Raw genomic sequence first — 17,974 nt, forward strand, 5'->3', positions numbered from 1 at the left:
CCACATTCAGAGGTTTATGCAGAACAGTACATTCCACACAGATGCTTCATGTTCAGAAGGCTCTGCAGAAACACTTTTCACCCACTTGTGATTAACACAAGAGCTTTCCCAAGGGAAAGGCTTCAGAGCAGCTATTAAAATGTAAAGCATACTTCCACTTTTATAGTGATATCCTTGCCTAACACATGGGCAATGCCCTGCACGTCAGTCCTCAGTGAGAGAATAAAAAAAAGAAAAGTTCTTAAAAATGAGAAATGTGTGAAGTGGAGCCCTTGTTAAAAACAAGAGACAACATGAAATGTGCATTCAGTGTCAAAAAGATGTACATGAAGGAATATCACATGAAGATACTGCTCTGCTCAAGTGAAAATCGCAGTTCAATTAAGATGTCCTATGTGTACTAGAACACTGTGCACTGAAAGGGGTTCGTATCTGTCCTGAGTCACAATGTCATGTAATTGTCCAAAATACAGGTATAATTAAGTCCAATGGCCATTCTACAAAAAAACTACAAATCTATAGTTTCTGCACTCTTCCGCTGATTGCCAGATTTATTTCCTTTAATGTGGATATTTATTCCTCTGAATACTTTTTCAATTTTTGCCTACTTTTGTTTTTACTCATTCTTTTGTGATGTCGCTCCAGTCCTCAAAGGGCTCCCCCAGGCCTCATAAACCCAACTCTGTTCCTCAGATCTGCTTTTGGTGGTAAGAAACCTTTCTTCATCCCTCACGACTTCCCTTCAGTCCACAGGATCCTCAGGGGTCAGCATTCTGTCAATCTTCAAACTTCGGAAAGTGTCCAGAACCCTCACGTCTGGCATCTGAGCAGAGAGAGGGAGGGATGGAGACTATAATATTCAGAAAGAAAGAAGGCGAAAAGAGCAAGAGATGTAGAAGGAAGAGACTAGGCAGGTGAACGGGAAGGGAACGAGAAGGAGGGAGAAATGCAGAGAGAGATGCAGAAGAGACAAGTGAAAGAGACACGGGCAGGAACCATTTCACTTTTAAGATGCTCTGCAGTGAATATCCTGTGCATGTGGTTTACAGTAATCTGAAAGCAGTCTAGGTCCTAACGGAGGGGCTAATCCTCTGATACTTGAGAGAGAGGCACCTGGGAGCAGTTCACAACACCAACAAATAGAAGAAAAGTTAAGGATTCTACTTAGAGAGGTGTTAGAAGTAGCCATTTAGAAGTAGTCAAACCAAAGGTCATAGCCTCGAAGTGAGATGCCCACGAACCGAAGTTGCAACAGGGTCAAAAGTGGAGGACCTTAGAGACTCTAAGTCACAGCACCTCAGGGACTCCAAGGTGCTGGACCTCAGACATTCCAAAGTGCAGGACTTCAGAGTCCCCAAGGTGCTAGACCTCATATATTCCAAGGTGCAGGACCTCAGCATCCCCAAGGTGCAGGACCTCAGGATGCAGAACATTAGAGTCTCCATGGTGCAGGAACTAAGGGCCAGATGTAGCAAAGCTTTAGCGACTCGCAAACGGCGAACAACGCCGTTTGCGAGACGCTAAAGCCCATTTGCTATGTTGAAATGCATTTTGCGAGTCGGAACCGACTCGCAAAATGCATTTCCGAGTCGCAAATAGGAAGGGGTGTTCCCTTCCTATTTGCAAGTCGCAATGCGATGTAATTCCATTTGCGACTGCGAATGCGGTCACAAATGAACTCGCAGTTACCATCCACTTGAAGTAGATGGTAACCCAGTCGCAAATGGGAAGGGGTCCCCATGGCACCCCTTCCCCTTTGTGTCTGGCATAAAAAATAATTTTTCAGAGCAGGCAGTGGTCCCATGGACCACTACCTGCCCTGAAAAATAACGAAACAAAAGGTTTCGGTTTATTTTTCAAAGTGCAGCTCGTTTTCCTTTAAGGAAAACGGGTTGCACTTTGAAAAAAAAAAACTGCTTTATTTAAAAGCAGTCACGGACATGGAGGTCTGCTGTTCCCAACAGGCCTCCATCCCCGTGAGTGCCCTGAATCGCTATGGGGTCACAAATTGCGACCCACCTCATTAATATTAATGAGGTGGGTCTTTGCGACCCCATAGCGACTCGCAGACGGTGTCTGAGACACCGTTCTGCATAGCAAATTGCGAGTTGCAATTTGCGAGTCGGAAGGACTCGCAAATTGCAAGTCGCAATTTGCCTTCTTGCTACATCTGGCCCCTAGAGAGTCCATGGTCCTGTAGTTCAAAGTTTCAGAGACTCTAAAATGCCGGACTTGGGAGTCAAGATGGCAGACAGATAGGACGCATGGTTTGATCCCTCCGTGCCTGCCACCCATTCCAAGGTGGTCCTGGGGAGAATCCAGTGATGTAGACCCCTGAGAACCCCCCCAGCGCAGCATAATGCAGTCATGAGGTGGACCACTTGGCCAATACCATGTGGGCCTGGTGCTGCTCGTCGCAGTGGTCGTGGTGCAGCCCGCATTCTCTGGTCGGGCCGGCGTGGGGAGAGGTGAAGGAGGCCTGATCACACCCATCGCCGTGGCGGTGAAGTGGGGGACATCGGACCCAGGGACAAAGCCTGATCACCTCCCAGGACAGTGAATGCAGCTGGGCCCAGCGTGGAGGCCCGGCCTGGTAAGAAGACCACGGCGGCTCCCATCTGCAGTCTGCTGGGGAGGCCTTATCCACACCAGGACATCAGCGGGCCCGAGGGGTGATGGCGGGGCTTGGGTCGAAGGTGGGGCTGACACCCTAGTCTGCAGAGAGATCACCCCCCTCTTTCTGCAGAAGAAGAAGGACAGAACCACCCCCAGAAGCCACCATCGGGGGAGAGGTGAGGAGAGTGCAGCGGCCTAGAGCTGGAGGATTTCAGGGGAGCGGGGGCCCACTGAGGTCACTTCTTTGGCCATGATAGGGGGGGCCTGCCTACTTCAGGGGTCCAGGAGATTTTCCCCGGGACATTACCTCACTGGGGTGGTGCACACAGGACCTTCTCTGGGGTGCGGGCCCCTACTTGGAACCAGCAGGGCTGGTGAGCTATACCAGTGAGCGACCCGCCTTATGGGCCCCCGCTACTCTGCACCTGTTAGAAAAACAGGAGTGGGATTTATGAGATGGCACGAGAGCTTGTGAGACATCCCCCATCATAGAGCATGGATTCCGTTGTGACCCCGTCAACGGGATTCATAGCAACGGTGTCTGGATACGGCTTATCACCTAGATCATTATGACAGCAGCCCGTGCTACGAAGGAACGCACCCTGAAGGAGATATTCTCCAAACCCATGTAGGCGACGGGGGGTCCTCCCCTCTCGAGCGCGATCGCACCCCAGAGGGCAACGGATGAGAGGAACAGGTAACGCGCTTGTTCTTGGAGGCCCTTTTCTAGTCTCATAAGGAGGACTTGCAGGTGGTGAAACAAGATCTCTCCCATGATCTAAGAGAGGTCTGATGCGAGGTATCACAGCTGGGTGACTGTCTACTCCTTTTTGGCTTACCTTCTGGTTGGATGGAACCGTGCACCAGCATCACTCACTGGAGGCAGCTTGCAAAGCCCTGCGATTGGGGTATCCCCATGAGCCGACTCAGTCGCCAACAAAGGAGGACCCCTGAGACGCCGGAGACGGCGTAGCCGAGGACATTGCTGGGTGCACTCCGTCTCTATCCAGAGACTATGAGAGGAGGGCGGTGGTGGAGTCCCTATCAGGGGATGCGAAGGGGTGCAAATCCTTGAAACACAACACACTTCTGGCTATTTGAGGGCCAGACACAGAGAGGAAATGGGTGGGGGATGGAGGGACCAATGGAAGGAGATGGTTAGACCTTCATTTATAGGATTGCCCACAGAGACTATTCTGTGGTAGTCCAGAGATGTTGATCTATGTTTGTGTTGTTCTTTGAGGGTAGCAGGTAAACAGCCAGCAACCTAAGAGGGACACGATCATAGGAGGACAGGTGGTAGGACTTCCTATCACTCTCCGGGGGCTACACTACTACATCGTCAGGATCTACCGCTCTTCACGATAAGTTAACTGTATTGACCCTTAATGTTAGGGGTCTTAACAATCCAGTCAAACGTATGGCAGTCCTCTCACACGTAGAGCATGTGAAAACTGACATATGACTTGTACAGGAGATCTCTTAGCCGGGGACTGCCATAGATTACGTTCCAGAGCCTTCCCTCACCAGTATTTCTCTTCAGCAGATAAAAAGACATCCGGGGTTGCCATATTAGTTTCCCGCTCCTTACGGGGTAAGGTGGGAGATAAGGTTCTGGAGGTCAAGAGGAGGTTTCTGGCTTACAGAATTAGCTTACATTGTTAGTTACACTATTGTGGTGGGATCCATTTATGCACCAAATGGGGGTCAAGAATGATTTATCCAACGAACTGTCAGAGGTGACAGCCATTCCAGACAAATTGCTTTTACTGGGAGGAGATCTGAACCTAGTCTTCCACAATGAGATGGATAGATCGGCACCAGGGGGAGTGGGAACATTATCAGCAGAAGGGGTTAGGCGGGTGGGGGAGTTGGGACTCCGAGATATGTGGTGAGAGTCCTATCTTTAGTCAAGAGATTACACCTTCTACTCACATGCCCATAAAACGTACGCTAGACTAGACATTCTTTTAGGAACTACAGGTATACAATCCTTACTGCCAACCATTAATATACAACTCCGCTGCTTGTTGGACCACTCAGCAGTGTCTTTGACCCTCGGGCTTTCTCCTCTCCAAAGACAGGTTCGTCCATGGCGACTGAACAAAGCTCTTTTTCAGCGCCCGGCGTTCGTTAAACAAATAGAACAAGCTATTTCCAGATATTTGGCACTCAACGATGTTCCAGGCTGCTCTGTTTTTCTTCTGTGGGAGGCTCTAAAGGTGGTCATTAGAAGAGAGCTCATTGCAATTACAGCTACGGATAACAAGATTAGGAAAGAGAAAAGGGAAACGATGACCAAACAGGTGCTAGATCTAGAACAGATCCATAAGTGTACTGGGGCGCCAGGGATCTGGAGGCAATTGGAGGCAGCTCGTAAACAATTGGCAGGCCTAGACCAAGACACAGCGGAATATGCGCTCCTGCGGATGCACCATTCCTTCTATGTGGGAGGCAAACGTAGGTGCTGGCTAACCGCCTCTGCGCCCTGCGACAGTCCACGGGAGTGGAGTCTTTCCGATCGTCTGAGGGACACATGATTAGAGGTGGCAGTTCCATAGCTTCAGCCTTCTGTCAATTCTATGAAACCATGTACCCCACTAACACCGCGGTGGGGGGTGGTTCCGTGACCTATCTAGGGGATGCTCCCACTGCTCGGCTGACACAGGATCAAGTGGCACAACTGGAGGGCCAATTTAAAACAGAAGAATTGAATTGCGATGATAGCTAAAACCAAGCTTCATAAATCCCCGGACCCGGATGGGTTCCATTTTGTATTTTATCAAACTTTCTGCTTCCAATTGGCACCCATCTTGACACGCCTATTTAATGCCATAACAGGCCCTGATTCCATTCTGCCCTCAATGCTGGAGGTGTCCATTGTGGTTCTTCCTAAGCCCGGGAAGGACCCTCAGTCATGCGGGCCCTACTGACCAACTCACTACTTAATATGGACAATAAGCTGCTAACCGGTCTTCTAGCTATCCGCTTCTACCGGGTCTGATTGACCCAGACCAAAATGGATTTGTGATGCGCCCCCAATGTGGGGACACACGAAACGCATTCTTGACTTAATAGATAAGGCAGGCTGGGCTCGTAAGGACATTATGCTTTTAACCCTGGGCCTTCATCAGAGTGCATTTGCCTTACCTGGCCACAACATTAACCCACTTTGGTTTCGGCCCTCCGTTTCTCACATGGATCCATAGCACCTATAGCAAACCGTGGGCGATGGTGTGGGTGAACTGACATTCCTCCCAATCATTTCCCATACGCAGAGGCACCAGACAGGGGTGCCCATTGTCACCCCTACTATTGGCGCGGTTTACACAGAGTGTACTATCGAATCCAAATAGAACGGGTGTGACATTTGAAAGCAAAGTGCACACCTTGGCTATATACGTAGATGACGTTTTAGTCTCCTTAGATAATCCAAAGGGGGGCGTTCCGGCTCTTCTGCAGGAGATAGAGGAGTTTGGGAAGATCTCCGGCTTCCGCGTAAATGTTCAGAAATACCAAGCCCTTAATATCGAGGTCCCTCATGCGGACCAGCAATATCTGGCAGTTTCCATTATGTTGGCATAGACAGAGTATCCCTTATCTAGGGCTCAAGCTTGCTCCAACCATCTCCGACACTACCCTTATTAACTACCGCTTATTGGTACAGTGAGTACGATGCGGACTGGCCAAATGGCAATCATACCCGATTTCATAGCTGGGCTGCATTGCTGCCCTTAAAATGACGATCCTATTGCAAATCTTATACCTTTTTCAAACCCCTACCGGTCGAGCCTCTCACGGGAACACTTTAATCTTTACAGAAAGATTTTTACCATTTAATTTGAGCAGGGAGGCTGCCTCGCGTGAGCCGCACCCTATGCTATCAATCGCCGGCACAAGGAGGGCTGGGGGTGCCTAACCTACTGCACTGTTTTCAAGCCACCCAACTCTACTATTTAGTAGAGTGCTCAAGAGACGAGTCCGAAAAGAGGTGGCCATTTATGTATAGGGCGCTCACAGGCACATCCCTGTGGAAGATTCCCCTCTTATCCCTCCCACAACAACCTTGGGGTTTATATTCTTCTCCAATCACACACTCACTTATGAGAACGTGGGACCGGGTGGCAACAGGAAAACACTTTACTACATTTCCCTTCCCCTTGACACCAAATGCTGGCAATCCGTCCTTTATCCCTGGCATGAACACCTTGGACTACAACAAGTGGTTGCAACCGGAATGTTGCACTGTTGGCCATCTATTTGATGTCGAGGGCATGATACCTTTTGACATTCTGAAATCCAAACATGCACTCCCTGAGACAGAGCGGATGCGCTACTTAGAAATTCGTCATTGGGCCATGCATCCAGGGATACGAGATCAGGCACAGAGATCCCTTACAGATGTTGAGCAATGGCTGTTGAAGAAGACCTCAGATAAAAGATTAATCACTGACCTGTATCATTTCCTACAAAAGGCCCCCGATACACAGAAATCCCCAGGACAACGACAATGGGAGGCCGAAATCGGTAGATCTCTCACACGTAGGGAATGGGAGGACATATACAACAGGGCACGTCACACAGCTAAAATATGGCAAGCGTAGAATCTGCGACCATATGGGGTGTCTAATAGGGTTGGCATTGGGTTCGGCCACTCAAAACATTCTCTCTCACTGGGGTACTCTTCCCATGCACCTGGGATGGAACATCTTAGGCATGGAAAATATTACTCTGACATTGACGAGCCAAGCAGACTCTTTCTGAGAGTTATGGGGCCTATTTCTGAGGCTCCTTTCTACGGAGTTTAGGGAGTTGACATGCCCCAGATATATCCGGCTCCTGAGGCTTCACGACACACCAGCCATGACACAGTGAACAGGGCCAAGTAGGGGTTTAACCTTTAGTGTTTTCTCTCATTGTTGCTGTATTAATGGGTAAATGTGCTCCGGGTGGGGGGGAGGGAGAGAGGAAATGGGGATGCTTTGTTTACCTTTCATCCCACTCTATGTTATTACTTTTAATACAGCTATATAATTATTATCACTATGCAGCCCTTTTGTGGGCGGGTCATACAATGTGATCGCTGTATATTGTTACATAAAATAAAAATGATTTGAACCACAAATGTAGGACTTAAGTGAGTCCAATATTTAGCTGTTTAGAGATTTCAAGGAACAGGCCTTCAGTTATTACAAGATACAGGGATTCCAAGTTACAGGGATCCAGAGATTCCAAGGTAAAGGAATCCAGTATACCAAGGTACATGGATCCAGAAATTCCAAGGTACAGGGATCCAGAAATTCCAAGGTACATGGATCCAGAGATTCCAAGGTACAGGGATCTAGAGATTCCAGTGTACAGGGATCCAGAGATTCCAAGGTACAGGAATGCAGAGATTCCAAAGACCATGACTCTAAAGATTCCACAGTGTAGGATTTCAACGTTTCCAAGGTGTAGGACCTCAATGATTCGACGATGTAGTAATTCCAGGTTGAAGACTTTCACAGACAGGGTGAGGATCTCACAGACAGTCATACTCAGCACTACTGAGATTTTACAGGAGGAGAGGAAGAAAGAAAGAGAGAGAGACAGACAGAGAGTGAGCCTGACAGATGCAGGAGATCACAAGAGTGAGTAGAAGATCAAGAAGCATATGTAGAGAGTGAGAGAGGGAATGAATGAGATAGTGTGTGATTATTCACATCTGCTTTTGAGATCCCAAGAACTGTCAGCGAGACAAACAAACCAAGAGAGTTAATATGAAATAGAGAGAAAAAAGAAACAAAGTGTGTGTTTGGGTGTGTGTGACAAGTAATATTCAGTTACAGAGAAGCAAAGAGGGGCTGAGAGATGCTGAGACAGAGATAGAGAGTGTGAGGGTAGTAACAGCAATTGTGCACAATCATGTTTGTGCTGTTAGAGTCGCAGAGAGAGAAGGAAAGAGGGAGGAGGTGGGAGGATGAAATAAAGTCGAGGCAGCGCACCACACAAAGTCTGTGCAAGTGTTTGTTTTTGTAGTAACAATCAATGTGCACAGATACCTTTGCGATATCTGGAGCTTTCTGAAAGAGAGAACCAGAGAGAGCGACGAACACTAAGTGATGTGAGAGAAGAAAGATGTATACAGGTAATCAGATGAATAGACAGGGAGGTGGAGAGAGAGAGTGGCCATGTGTGTAAGTTGCTGCGTTTTTCAGTTTCCCCTGAGATCCTGAAGCTTGTATTATCATGTGCTAATCCCTGCAAGGTTCTGAGCAGAGGGTGTGCATAGTAGAAGGGATAATGTGTGACACTTGTGGATGCCCCCCAGAGTTGTTGGTGTGTGTGTGTGTGTGTGTGTGTATAGTGAGACACCAACTGCTGTCCTGCAGGAGCTCCTGTAAATTGCAGTATTCTATTTCCAATTACAGGGTGTTTGTACTGTTCCTTTCCAGATCCTGTAGCCTCCGAGTCGTCTGTAACATTAAAATGATTTGTGTGTCCTTCAGGTGTAAGAAGGTGAAGTTTCAGGGTCCGGAGAGTGAGATGAAGAAAACAAGGGAAAAAGAAGTTATGATAACTGTGAAACTTGAAGAGGAGATGAAGAAATATAAAGGTAAAAAGAGTTGTGATGAATGTAATTATATGTTGGTGTCCACACTGAGACCTTCGGCCTCCACCAGCTACAGCTACAGCTTTTACTGTGGAAAGACCTGGTCGACCATTTGGCGAGTACAGGGTTACACACTGACTCCCCTCAGCTGTGCTAACACCTGAGCCGTGCTGGTGGTCCCTCAACAGTACAGGGAGTTCCTCCTTAACATTGTCCATGATATCCCCTTGGCTGGGCATCTGGTGGTGACTGAGACATGAGAGAGGTTGGTCAACCACTTCTACTGGACCCAGATCTCAGAGAAGGTCAAGGAGTTTTGTCGCTCCTGTGTGACATGCCAAGCCAGTGGCAAGGGAGGAGGCAAATCCAAGGCTCCCCTGATATCAGTACCAGCGGTGGGGCAGCTTTAGAGATGCCAAAAGTATCTCAGTGAGTACCCTCAGTATGAGGATAGCAAATATACACAAAATATATGTACACAATACCAAAAATATGCAGTATAGTCTTAGAAAACAGTGCAAACAGTGTAAAATCACAATAGGATGCAATGGGAGCACATAGGGCTAGGGGCAACACAAACCATATACTCCAAAAGTGGAATGCGAACCACGAATGGACCCCAAACCTATGTGACCTTGTAGAGGGTCGCTGGGACTATTAGAAAATAGTAAGGGTTAGAAAAATACCCCACCCCAAGACCCTGAAAAGTGAGTGCAAAGTGCACTAAAGTTCCCCCAAGGACATAGAAGTCGTGATAGAGGAATTCTGCAGGAAAGACACAAACCAGCAATGCAACAACGATGGATTTCCAGTCGAGGGTACCTGTGGAACAAGGGGACCAAGTCCAAAAGTCACAAGCAAGTCGGAGATGGGCAGATGCCCAGGAAATGCCAGCTGTGAGTGCAAAGAAGCTTCTACTGGACAGAAGAAGCTGAGGATTCTGCAGGAACGACGAGGGCTAGAGACTTCCCCTTTGGGGGATGGATCCCCCACGCCGTGGAGAGTCGTGCAGAAGTGTTTTCCCGCCGAAAGGACGCCAAAAAGCCTTGCTAGCTGCAAGTCGTGCGGTTAGTGTTTTTGGATGCTGCTGTGGCCCAGGATGGACCAGGATGTCGCCAGTTTCGTCTAGGGACAGAGGGGACGCCGAGCAAGACAAGGAGCCCTCTCAGAAGCAGGCAGCACCCACAGAAGTGCCAGAACAGGCACTACGAAGAAGAGTGAAATGGTGCTCACCCGAAGTTGCAGAAAGGGGTCCCACATCGCCGGAGACCAACTTAGAAAGTCGTGCAATGCAGGTTAGAGTGCCGTGGACCCAGGCTTGGCTGTGCACAAAGGATTTCCGCTGGAAGTGCACAGAGGCCGGAGAAGTTGCAAAAGTCGCGGTTTCCAACAATGCAGTCTGGCGTGGGGAGGCAAGGACTTACCTCCACCAAACTTGGACTGAAGAGTCACTGGACCGTGGGGGTCACTTGGACTGTGTTGCTGGATTCGAGGGACCTCGCTCGTCGTCGTGAGAGGAGAGCCAAGGGACCGGTGATGCAGCTTTTTGGTGCCTGCGGTTGCAGGGGGAAGATTCCGTCGACCCACGGGAGATTTCTTCGCAGCTTCTGATGCAGAGAGGAGGCAGACTACCCCCACAGGATGCACCACCAGGAAAACAGTCGAGAAGGCGGCAGGATCAGCGTTACAAGGTCGCAGTAGTCGTCTTAGCTACTTTGTTGCAGTTTTGCAGGCTTCCAGCATGGTCAGCAGTCGATTCCTTGGCAGAAGGTGAAGAGGGAGATGCAGAGGAACTCTGATGAGCTCTTGCATTCGTTATCTAAGGAATTCCCCAAAGCAGAGACCCTAAATAGCCAGAAAAGAGGGTTTGGCTACTTAGGAGAGAGGATAGGCTAGCAACACCTGAAAGAGCCTATCAGAAGGAGTCTCTGACGTCACCTGCTGGCCCTGGCCACTCAGAGCAGTCCAGTGTGCCAGCAGCACCTCTGTTTCCATGATGGCAGAGGTCTGGAGCACACTGGAGGAGCTCTGGGCACCTCCCAGGGGAGGTGCAGGTCAGGGGAGTGGTCACTCCCCTTTCCTTTGTCCAGTTTCACGCCTAAGCAGGGCTGAGGGGTCCCTGAACCGGTGTAAACTGGCTTATGCAGAATTGGGCACATCTGTGCCCAAGAAAGCATTTCCAGAGGCTGGGGGAGGCTACTCCTCCCCTGCCTTCACACCATTTTCCAAAGGGAGAGGGTGTAACACCCTTTCTCTGAGGAAGTCCTTTGTTCTGCCATCCTGGGCCAGGCCTGGCTGGACCCCAGGAGGGCAGAAGCCTGTCTGTGGGGTTGGCAGCAGCAGCAGCTGCAGTGAAACCCCTGAAAAGGCAGTTTGGCAGTACCAGGGTCTGTGCTACAGACCACTGGGAGCATAGGATTGTGCCAACCATGCCAGGATGGCATAGAGGGGGCAATTCCATGATCTTAGACATGTTACATGGCCATATTCGGAGTTACCATTGTGAAGCTACACATAGGTAGTGACCTATGTGTAGTGCACGCATATAATGGTGTCTCCAGCACTCACAAAGTCGGGGAATTTGCCCTGAACAATCTGGGGGCACCTTGGCTAGTGCCAGGGTGCCCACACACTAAGTAACTTTGCACCTAACCTTTACCAGGTAAAGGTTAGACATATATGTGACTTATAAGTTACTTAAGTGCAGTGAAAATGGCTGTGAAATAATGTGTGCATTATTTCACTCAGGCTGCAGTGGCAGGCCTGTGTAAGAATTGTCAGAGCTCCCTATGGGTGGCAAAAGAAATGCTGCAGCCCATAGGGATCACCTGGAACCCCAATACCCTGGGTACCTCAGTACCATATACTAGGGAATTATAAGGGTGTTCCAGTAAGCCAATGTAAATTGGTAAAATTGGTCACTAGCCTGTTAGTGACAATTTGAAAGAAATGAGAGAGCATAACCACTGAGGTTCTGGATAGCAGAGCCTGAGTGAGACAGTTAGTCATAACACAGGGAACACATACATATAGGCCACAAACTTATGAGCACTCGGGTCCTGACTAGCAGGGTCCCAGTGTGTAGGAGGCTGGACTGGCTTGTAGTGAGTACCAAGGGGTACTTACACCTTGCACCAGGCCCAGGTATCCCTTATTAGTGTAGAGGGTGTCTAGCAGCTTAGGCTGATAGATAATGGTAGCTTAGCAGAGCAGCTTAGGCTGAACTAGGAGACGTGTGAAGCTACTACAGTACCACAAATGATTATGCACAATATCATAAGAAAACACAATACACAGTTATACTAAAAATAAAGGTACTTTATTTTTATGACAATATGCCAAAAGTATCTCAGTGAGTACCCTCAGTATGAGGATAAGAAATATACACAAGATATATGTACACAATACCAAAAATAAGCAGTATAGTCTTAGAAAACAGTGCATACAGTGTAAAATTACAATAGGATGCAATGGGAGCACATAGGGATAGGGGCAACACAAACCATATACTCCAAAAGTGGAATGTGAATCACGAATGGACCCCAAACCTATGTGACCTTGTAGGGGGTCGCTGGGACTATTAGAAAATAGCAAGGGTTAGAAAAATACCCCACCCCAAGACCCTGAAAAGTGAGTGCAAAGTGCACTAAAGTTCCCCTAAAGACACAGAAGTCGTGATAGAGGGAAAATGCAAGGAAAACACAAATCAGCAGTGCAACAACAATGGATTCCTGACTGAGGGTACCTGTGGAACAAGGGGACCAAGTCCAAAAGTCACAAGCAAGTCGGAGATGGGCAGATGCCCAAGAAATGCCAGCTGTTGGTGCAAAGAAGCTCTTACTAGGCTGAAGAACTGTGAATACTGCAGGAACGACAAGGGCTAGAGACTTCCCCTTTGGAGGATGGATCCCCCACGCCTTGGAGAGTCGTGCAGAAGTGTTTTCCCGCCGGATGGACGCTAACAAGCCTTGCTAGCTGCAAATCGTGCGGTTAGCGTTTTTGGATGCTGCTGTGGCCCAGGATGGACCAGGACGGTGCAAATTGGACCAGGAGGTAGAGGGGACGTCGAGCAAGACAAGGAGCCCTCACAGCAGCAGGTAGCACCCGGAGAAGTGCCAGAAACAGGCACTACGAGGATGCGTGAAATGGTGCTCGCCTGAAGTCACACAAAGGAGTCCCACGTCGCCGGAGAACAACTTAGGAGGTCGTGCAATGCAGGTTAGAGTGCCGGGGACCCCAGCTTCCGGGTGCACAAAGGATTTCCGCCGGAAGTGCACGGGAGCTGGAGAAGTTGCAAAAGTTGCGAAAACCAACAATGCAGTCTGGCGTGGGGAGGCAAGGACTTACCTCCACCAAACTTGGACTGAAGAGTCACTGGACCGTGGGGGTCTCTTGGACAGTCTTGCTGGATTTGTGGGACCTCGCTCGTTGTCGTGAGAGGAGACCCAAGGGACCGCGATGCAGCTTTTTGGTTCCTGCGTTGGCAGGGGGAAGATTCCGTCGACCCAGTGGAGATTTCTTCGCAGCTTCTGATGCAGAGAGGAGGCAGACTACCCCCACAGGATGCACACCAAGGAAAACAGTCGAGAAGGCAGCAGGAGCGGCGTTACAAGGTTGCAGTAGTCGTCTTAGCTACTTTGTTGCAGGTTTGCAGGCTTCCAGCGCGGTCAGCAGTCGATTCCTTGGCAGAAGGTGAAGAGAGAGATGCAGAGGAACTCTGATGAGCTCTTACATTCGTTATCTGAGGAATCCCCAAAGAAAGAGACCCTAAATAGCCAGAAAAGAGGGTTTGGCTACTTAGGACAAAGGATAGGCTAGCAACACCTGAAGGAGCCTATCAGAAGGAGTCTCTGACGTCAGCAGTGGGCACTGGCCACTCAGAGCAGTCCAGTGTGCCAGCAGCACCTCTGTTTCCAAGATGGCAGAGGTCTGGAGCACACTGGAGGAGCTCTGGGCACCTCCCAGGGGAGGTGCAGGTCAGGGGAGTGGTCACTCCCCTTTCCTTTGTCCAGTTTCACTCCAGGCAGGGGCTGAGGGGTCCCTGAACCGGTGTAAACTGGCTTATGCAGAATTGGGCACCTCTGTGCCCAACAAAGCATTTCCAGAGGCTGGGGGAGGCTACTCCTCCCCTGCCTTCACACCATTTTCCAAAGGGAGAGGGTGTAACACCCCCTCTCTGAGGAAGTCCTTTGTTCTGCCATCCTGGGCCAGGCCTGGCTGGACCCCAGGAGGGCAGAAGCCTGTCTGTGGGGTTGGCAGCAGCAGCAGCTGCAGTGTAACCCCAGAAAAGGCAGTTTGGCAGTACCAGGGTCTGTGCTACAGACCACGGGGAGCATGGAATTGTGCCAACTATGCCAGGATGGTATAGAGGGGGCAATTCCATGATCTTAGACATGTTACATGGCCATATTCGGAGTTACCATTGTGAAGCTACACATAGGTAGTGACCTATGTGTAGTGCACGCATATAATGGTGTCTCCAGCACTCACAAAGTCGGGGAATTTGCCCTGAACAATGTGGGGGCACCTTGGCTAGTGCCAGGGTGCCCACACACTAAGTAACTTTGCACCTAACCTTTACCAGGTAAAGGTTAGACATATAGGTGACTTATAAGTTACTTAAGTGCAGTGAAAATGGCTGTGAAATAATGTGGGCATTATTTCACTCAGGCTGCAGTGGCAGGCCTGTGTAAGAATTGTCAGAGCTCCCTATGGGTGGCAAACGAAATGCTGCAGCCCATATGGATCTCCTGGAACCCCAATACCCTGGGTACCTTAGTACCATATACTAGGGAATTATAAGGGTGTTCCAGTAAGCCAATGTGAATTGGTAAAATTGGTCACTAGCCTGTTAGTGACAATTTAAAAGTAATGAGAGAGCATAACCACTGAGGTTCTGGTTAGCAGAGCCTCAGTGAGACAGTTAGGCACCACACAGGGAACATATACATGCACACTTATGAGCACTGGGGTCCTGTGTGACAGGGTCCCAGTGACACATACATATAGGCCACAAACTTATGAGCACTGGGGTCCTGACCAGCAGGGTCCCAGTGACACATAACAAACATACTGAAAACATGGTGTTTTCAATATGAGCACTGGGGCCTGGCTATCAGGATCCCAGTGAGACAGTGAAAACAGTGACAAACACCCTGACATACACTCACAAACAGGCCAAAAGTGGGGGTAACAAGGCTAGAAAGAGGCTACCTTCTCACACAACCCCCCCCAAACGAAGGACAATAAGGCTAACCTTGGCCAGTTGAGACTTTATTGTCTAAGTGGTGATAAGTAGAGAGTAGCTCTGCAATAGACTGGTTACTCCCTTTATCATCCACTATATGGTTACTTCCCTGTGGGGATGTAAACCACCCTGTTTGAAGTTTTTTAGCTAAGCAACAATGTGAAGATGTATTTTCAGAGTTTCTATCAGTAAGTTTTAGTTTAGAGCAGTGGGAATTGTCCACTGAACCTATTTGTAGTGATGGAAATGCCAGACAGGGATGCTGTCTCAGAAAAGCCATAGCTGGGCAAAAACTTTGTCCATGTGGCTGGAAGAGAGAACAGGGATGCTGTTTCTCTTGAGTTGGAGCAGGGCAGGGATGCTGTCCTATGAGCTCCACACTAGGGCAGGGATTCTGTCCTAAGTGTTGTGAGGTAGTGCAGTGTTTCTGCACTAAAGTTTCTCTGGGAGGGTTGGAGGGATGCTCCATGTTAACTAAAATGGTGCTCTTTTTCTCACCAATGTTAGTTATCCCACAGAGAGGTACTTCCACCTCAGGGAGTCCAGCTTTGCCAGCTGATGATTCCCTTGGAACAGGTGCCACCCCAGGAGAGGTTTCTCCCACCACAGGAATGGTATCCTGAATGGTAGGGTGGTTAGGGGATACTGTGATACCCTTTTTACCTGTTGATGGAGAGGGATCCTGAGTTTTCAGGCCTTCTCTCCTTTGCTTTTTCATTTCACTTGAAATGAGAGGGAACAATTCCTCAGGGATGCCCAGCATGGCTGCATGGGCATAAAACTCTACATCAGCCCAACCTGAGGCCTCTAGGTCATTACCTAAGAGACAGTCTACAGGTAAGCTAGGTGATACCACCACCTGCTTAGGGCCAGTAACTCCACCCCAACTAAACTGAATTATAGCTAAGGGAAGAAACTTAGTGGAGTTATGGACATCAATAATCTTATACCGTTGTCCAATGATGTGTTGTTCAGGAGCCACAAGGTTTTCAGTCACCAAAGTGAAACTGGCACCTGTGTCCCTGTAGGCCAAGGCCTCAACACCATTTATTGAAACTGTCTGCCTGTACTTATCCATTGTAAGGGGACAAGCAGCCAGTGTGGCAAGGCCAATGCCACTAGGTGTGACAGAAACTGTCTTGGGACTGACTACCCCAGTTTCTACTATGGACCCATAAGTGAACCCAACTACACCCTTTGCTTGACTGTTGCCAGCAGTCCCACCACTAGTACCACTACTGCTAGGGGCACTAGAGCTTGATGTATTAGTGGTGGTAGGCTCAGGGGGTTTACCTGGACAGGACTTATCCCCTGGCCTATGGCCTCTATTTTTACACACAAAGCACCAAGGCTTTTTAAATTGTGTAGGTTGAGAAGAAGAGGAAGAATTAGTTTTATCTCCACCCCCTGAAGAGTGTTTAAGATTTGAAGTGGAATCTTTGGTTTTACCCTTATCCCCATGCTTATCTTGAGATTTTTCACCATCTTTCTCTGAAGGCTTACCATCCTTCTTCTTGCCATCCTTGTCCCCCCCTGTATGAACTTTTCTGTTCACTCTTGTTCTGACCCATTTGTCTGCCTTCTTTCCCAATTCTCGGGGAGAGGTCAGATCAGAGTCTACCAAGTACTGGTGCAACAAATCTGACACACAATTATTAAGAATATGCTCTCTCAGGATTAAGTTATACAGGCCTTCATAGTCAGTCACTTTACTGCCATGTAACCACCCTTCCAAGGACTTCACTGAATGGTCAATGAAATCAACCCAATCTTGTGAAGACTCCTTTTTGGTCTCTCTGAACTTTATCCTGTATTGTTCAGTGGTTAAGCCATAACCATCAAGGAGTGCACTCTTAAGAATAGTGAAATTGTTGGCATCACTTTCTTTCACAGTAAGGAGTCTGTCTCTACCCTTACCACTAAATGATAGCCATAGGATAGCAGCCCACTGCTTTTGAGGGACATCTTGAACAACACAAGCCCTCTCAAGTGCAGCAAACCACTTGTTAATGTCATCCCCCTCTTTGTAAGGGGGAACTATCTTATGCAGATTCCTGGAATCATGCTCTTTTACAGGATGACTATGGGGAATACTGCTGCTGCCACCATGGGTAGTTAAACCCAGCTTCTGTCTTTCCTTTTCAATCTCTAGAGATTGTCTATCTAAATCCAGCTGTTGCTTCTTAAGCTTCAGTCTGGAAGTCTCCACTCTCAACTTATTGAGCTCCCTTTCCAACATTCTGTCATCAGGGTGGGTGGGAGGGACATGTCTAGAAACAGAAGTGTGATGGGAATGGACAGAAGGAGACCTATCCCTTACAGAGGGCACCCTAACAGCTTGGCTAACAGGAACTTCACTTCTACTGTAGTGAGAAGGAATACTCTTGCTATGATGTGAGACAACACCATCTGTATGGTGTGACTCTACTTCAGTACCAACTATGCTAGACTGTCTAGTAATGGGCAGGCTAGGAAGTTTCTTTCTTGAATCTTTCTCCTGGGGAGTCCCTGGATCAGAT

The 17,974-nt window shown here is 48.6% G+C and overlaps 1 protein-coding gene across 1 annotated transcript in view; it reads left to right on the forward strand.

The window, feature by feature from the left end:
- The window catches only part of LOC138278807 (E3 ubiquitin-protein ligase TRIM39-like), a 233,389-nt gene that overhangs the window by 204,521 nt on the left and 10,894 nt on the right, over positions 1-17,974 (forward strand). The window contains exon 5 of the mRNA XM_069219319.1: positions 9,105-9,211. Coding sequence (XP_069075420.1) covers positions 9,105-9,211 — 107 coding nt within the window. The remainder of the gene's footprint in view (positions 1-9,104; positions 9,212-17,974) is intronic.

This window comes from Pleurodeles waltl, unplaced genomic scaffold (genome assembly GCF_031143425.1).
Source record: "Pleurodeles waltl isolate 20211129_DDA unplaced genomic scaffold, aPleWal1.hap1.20221129 scaffold_59, whole genome shotgun sequence".
Lineage (NCBI taxonomy): Eukaryota > Metazoa > Chordata > Amphibia > Caudata > Salamandridae > Pleurodeles > Pleurodeles waltl.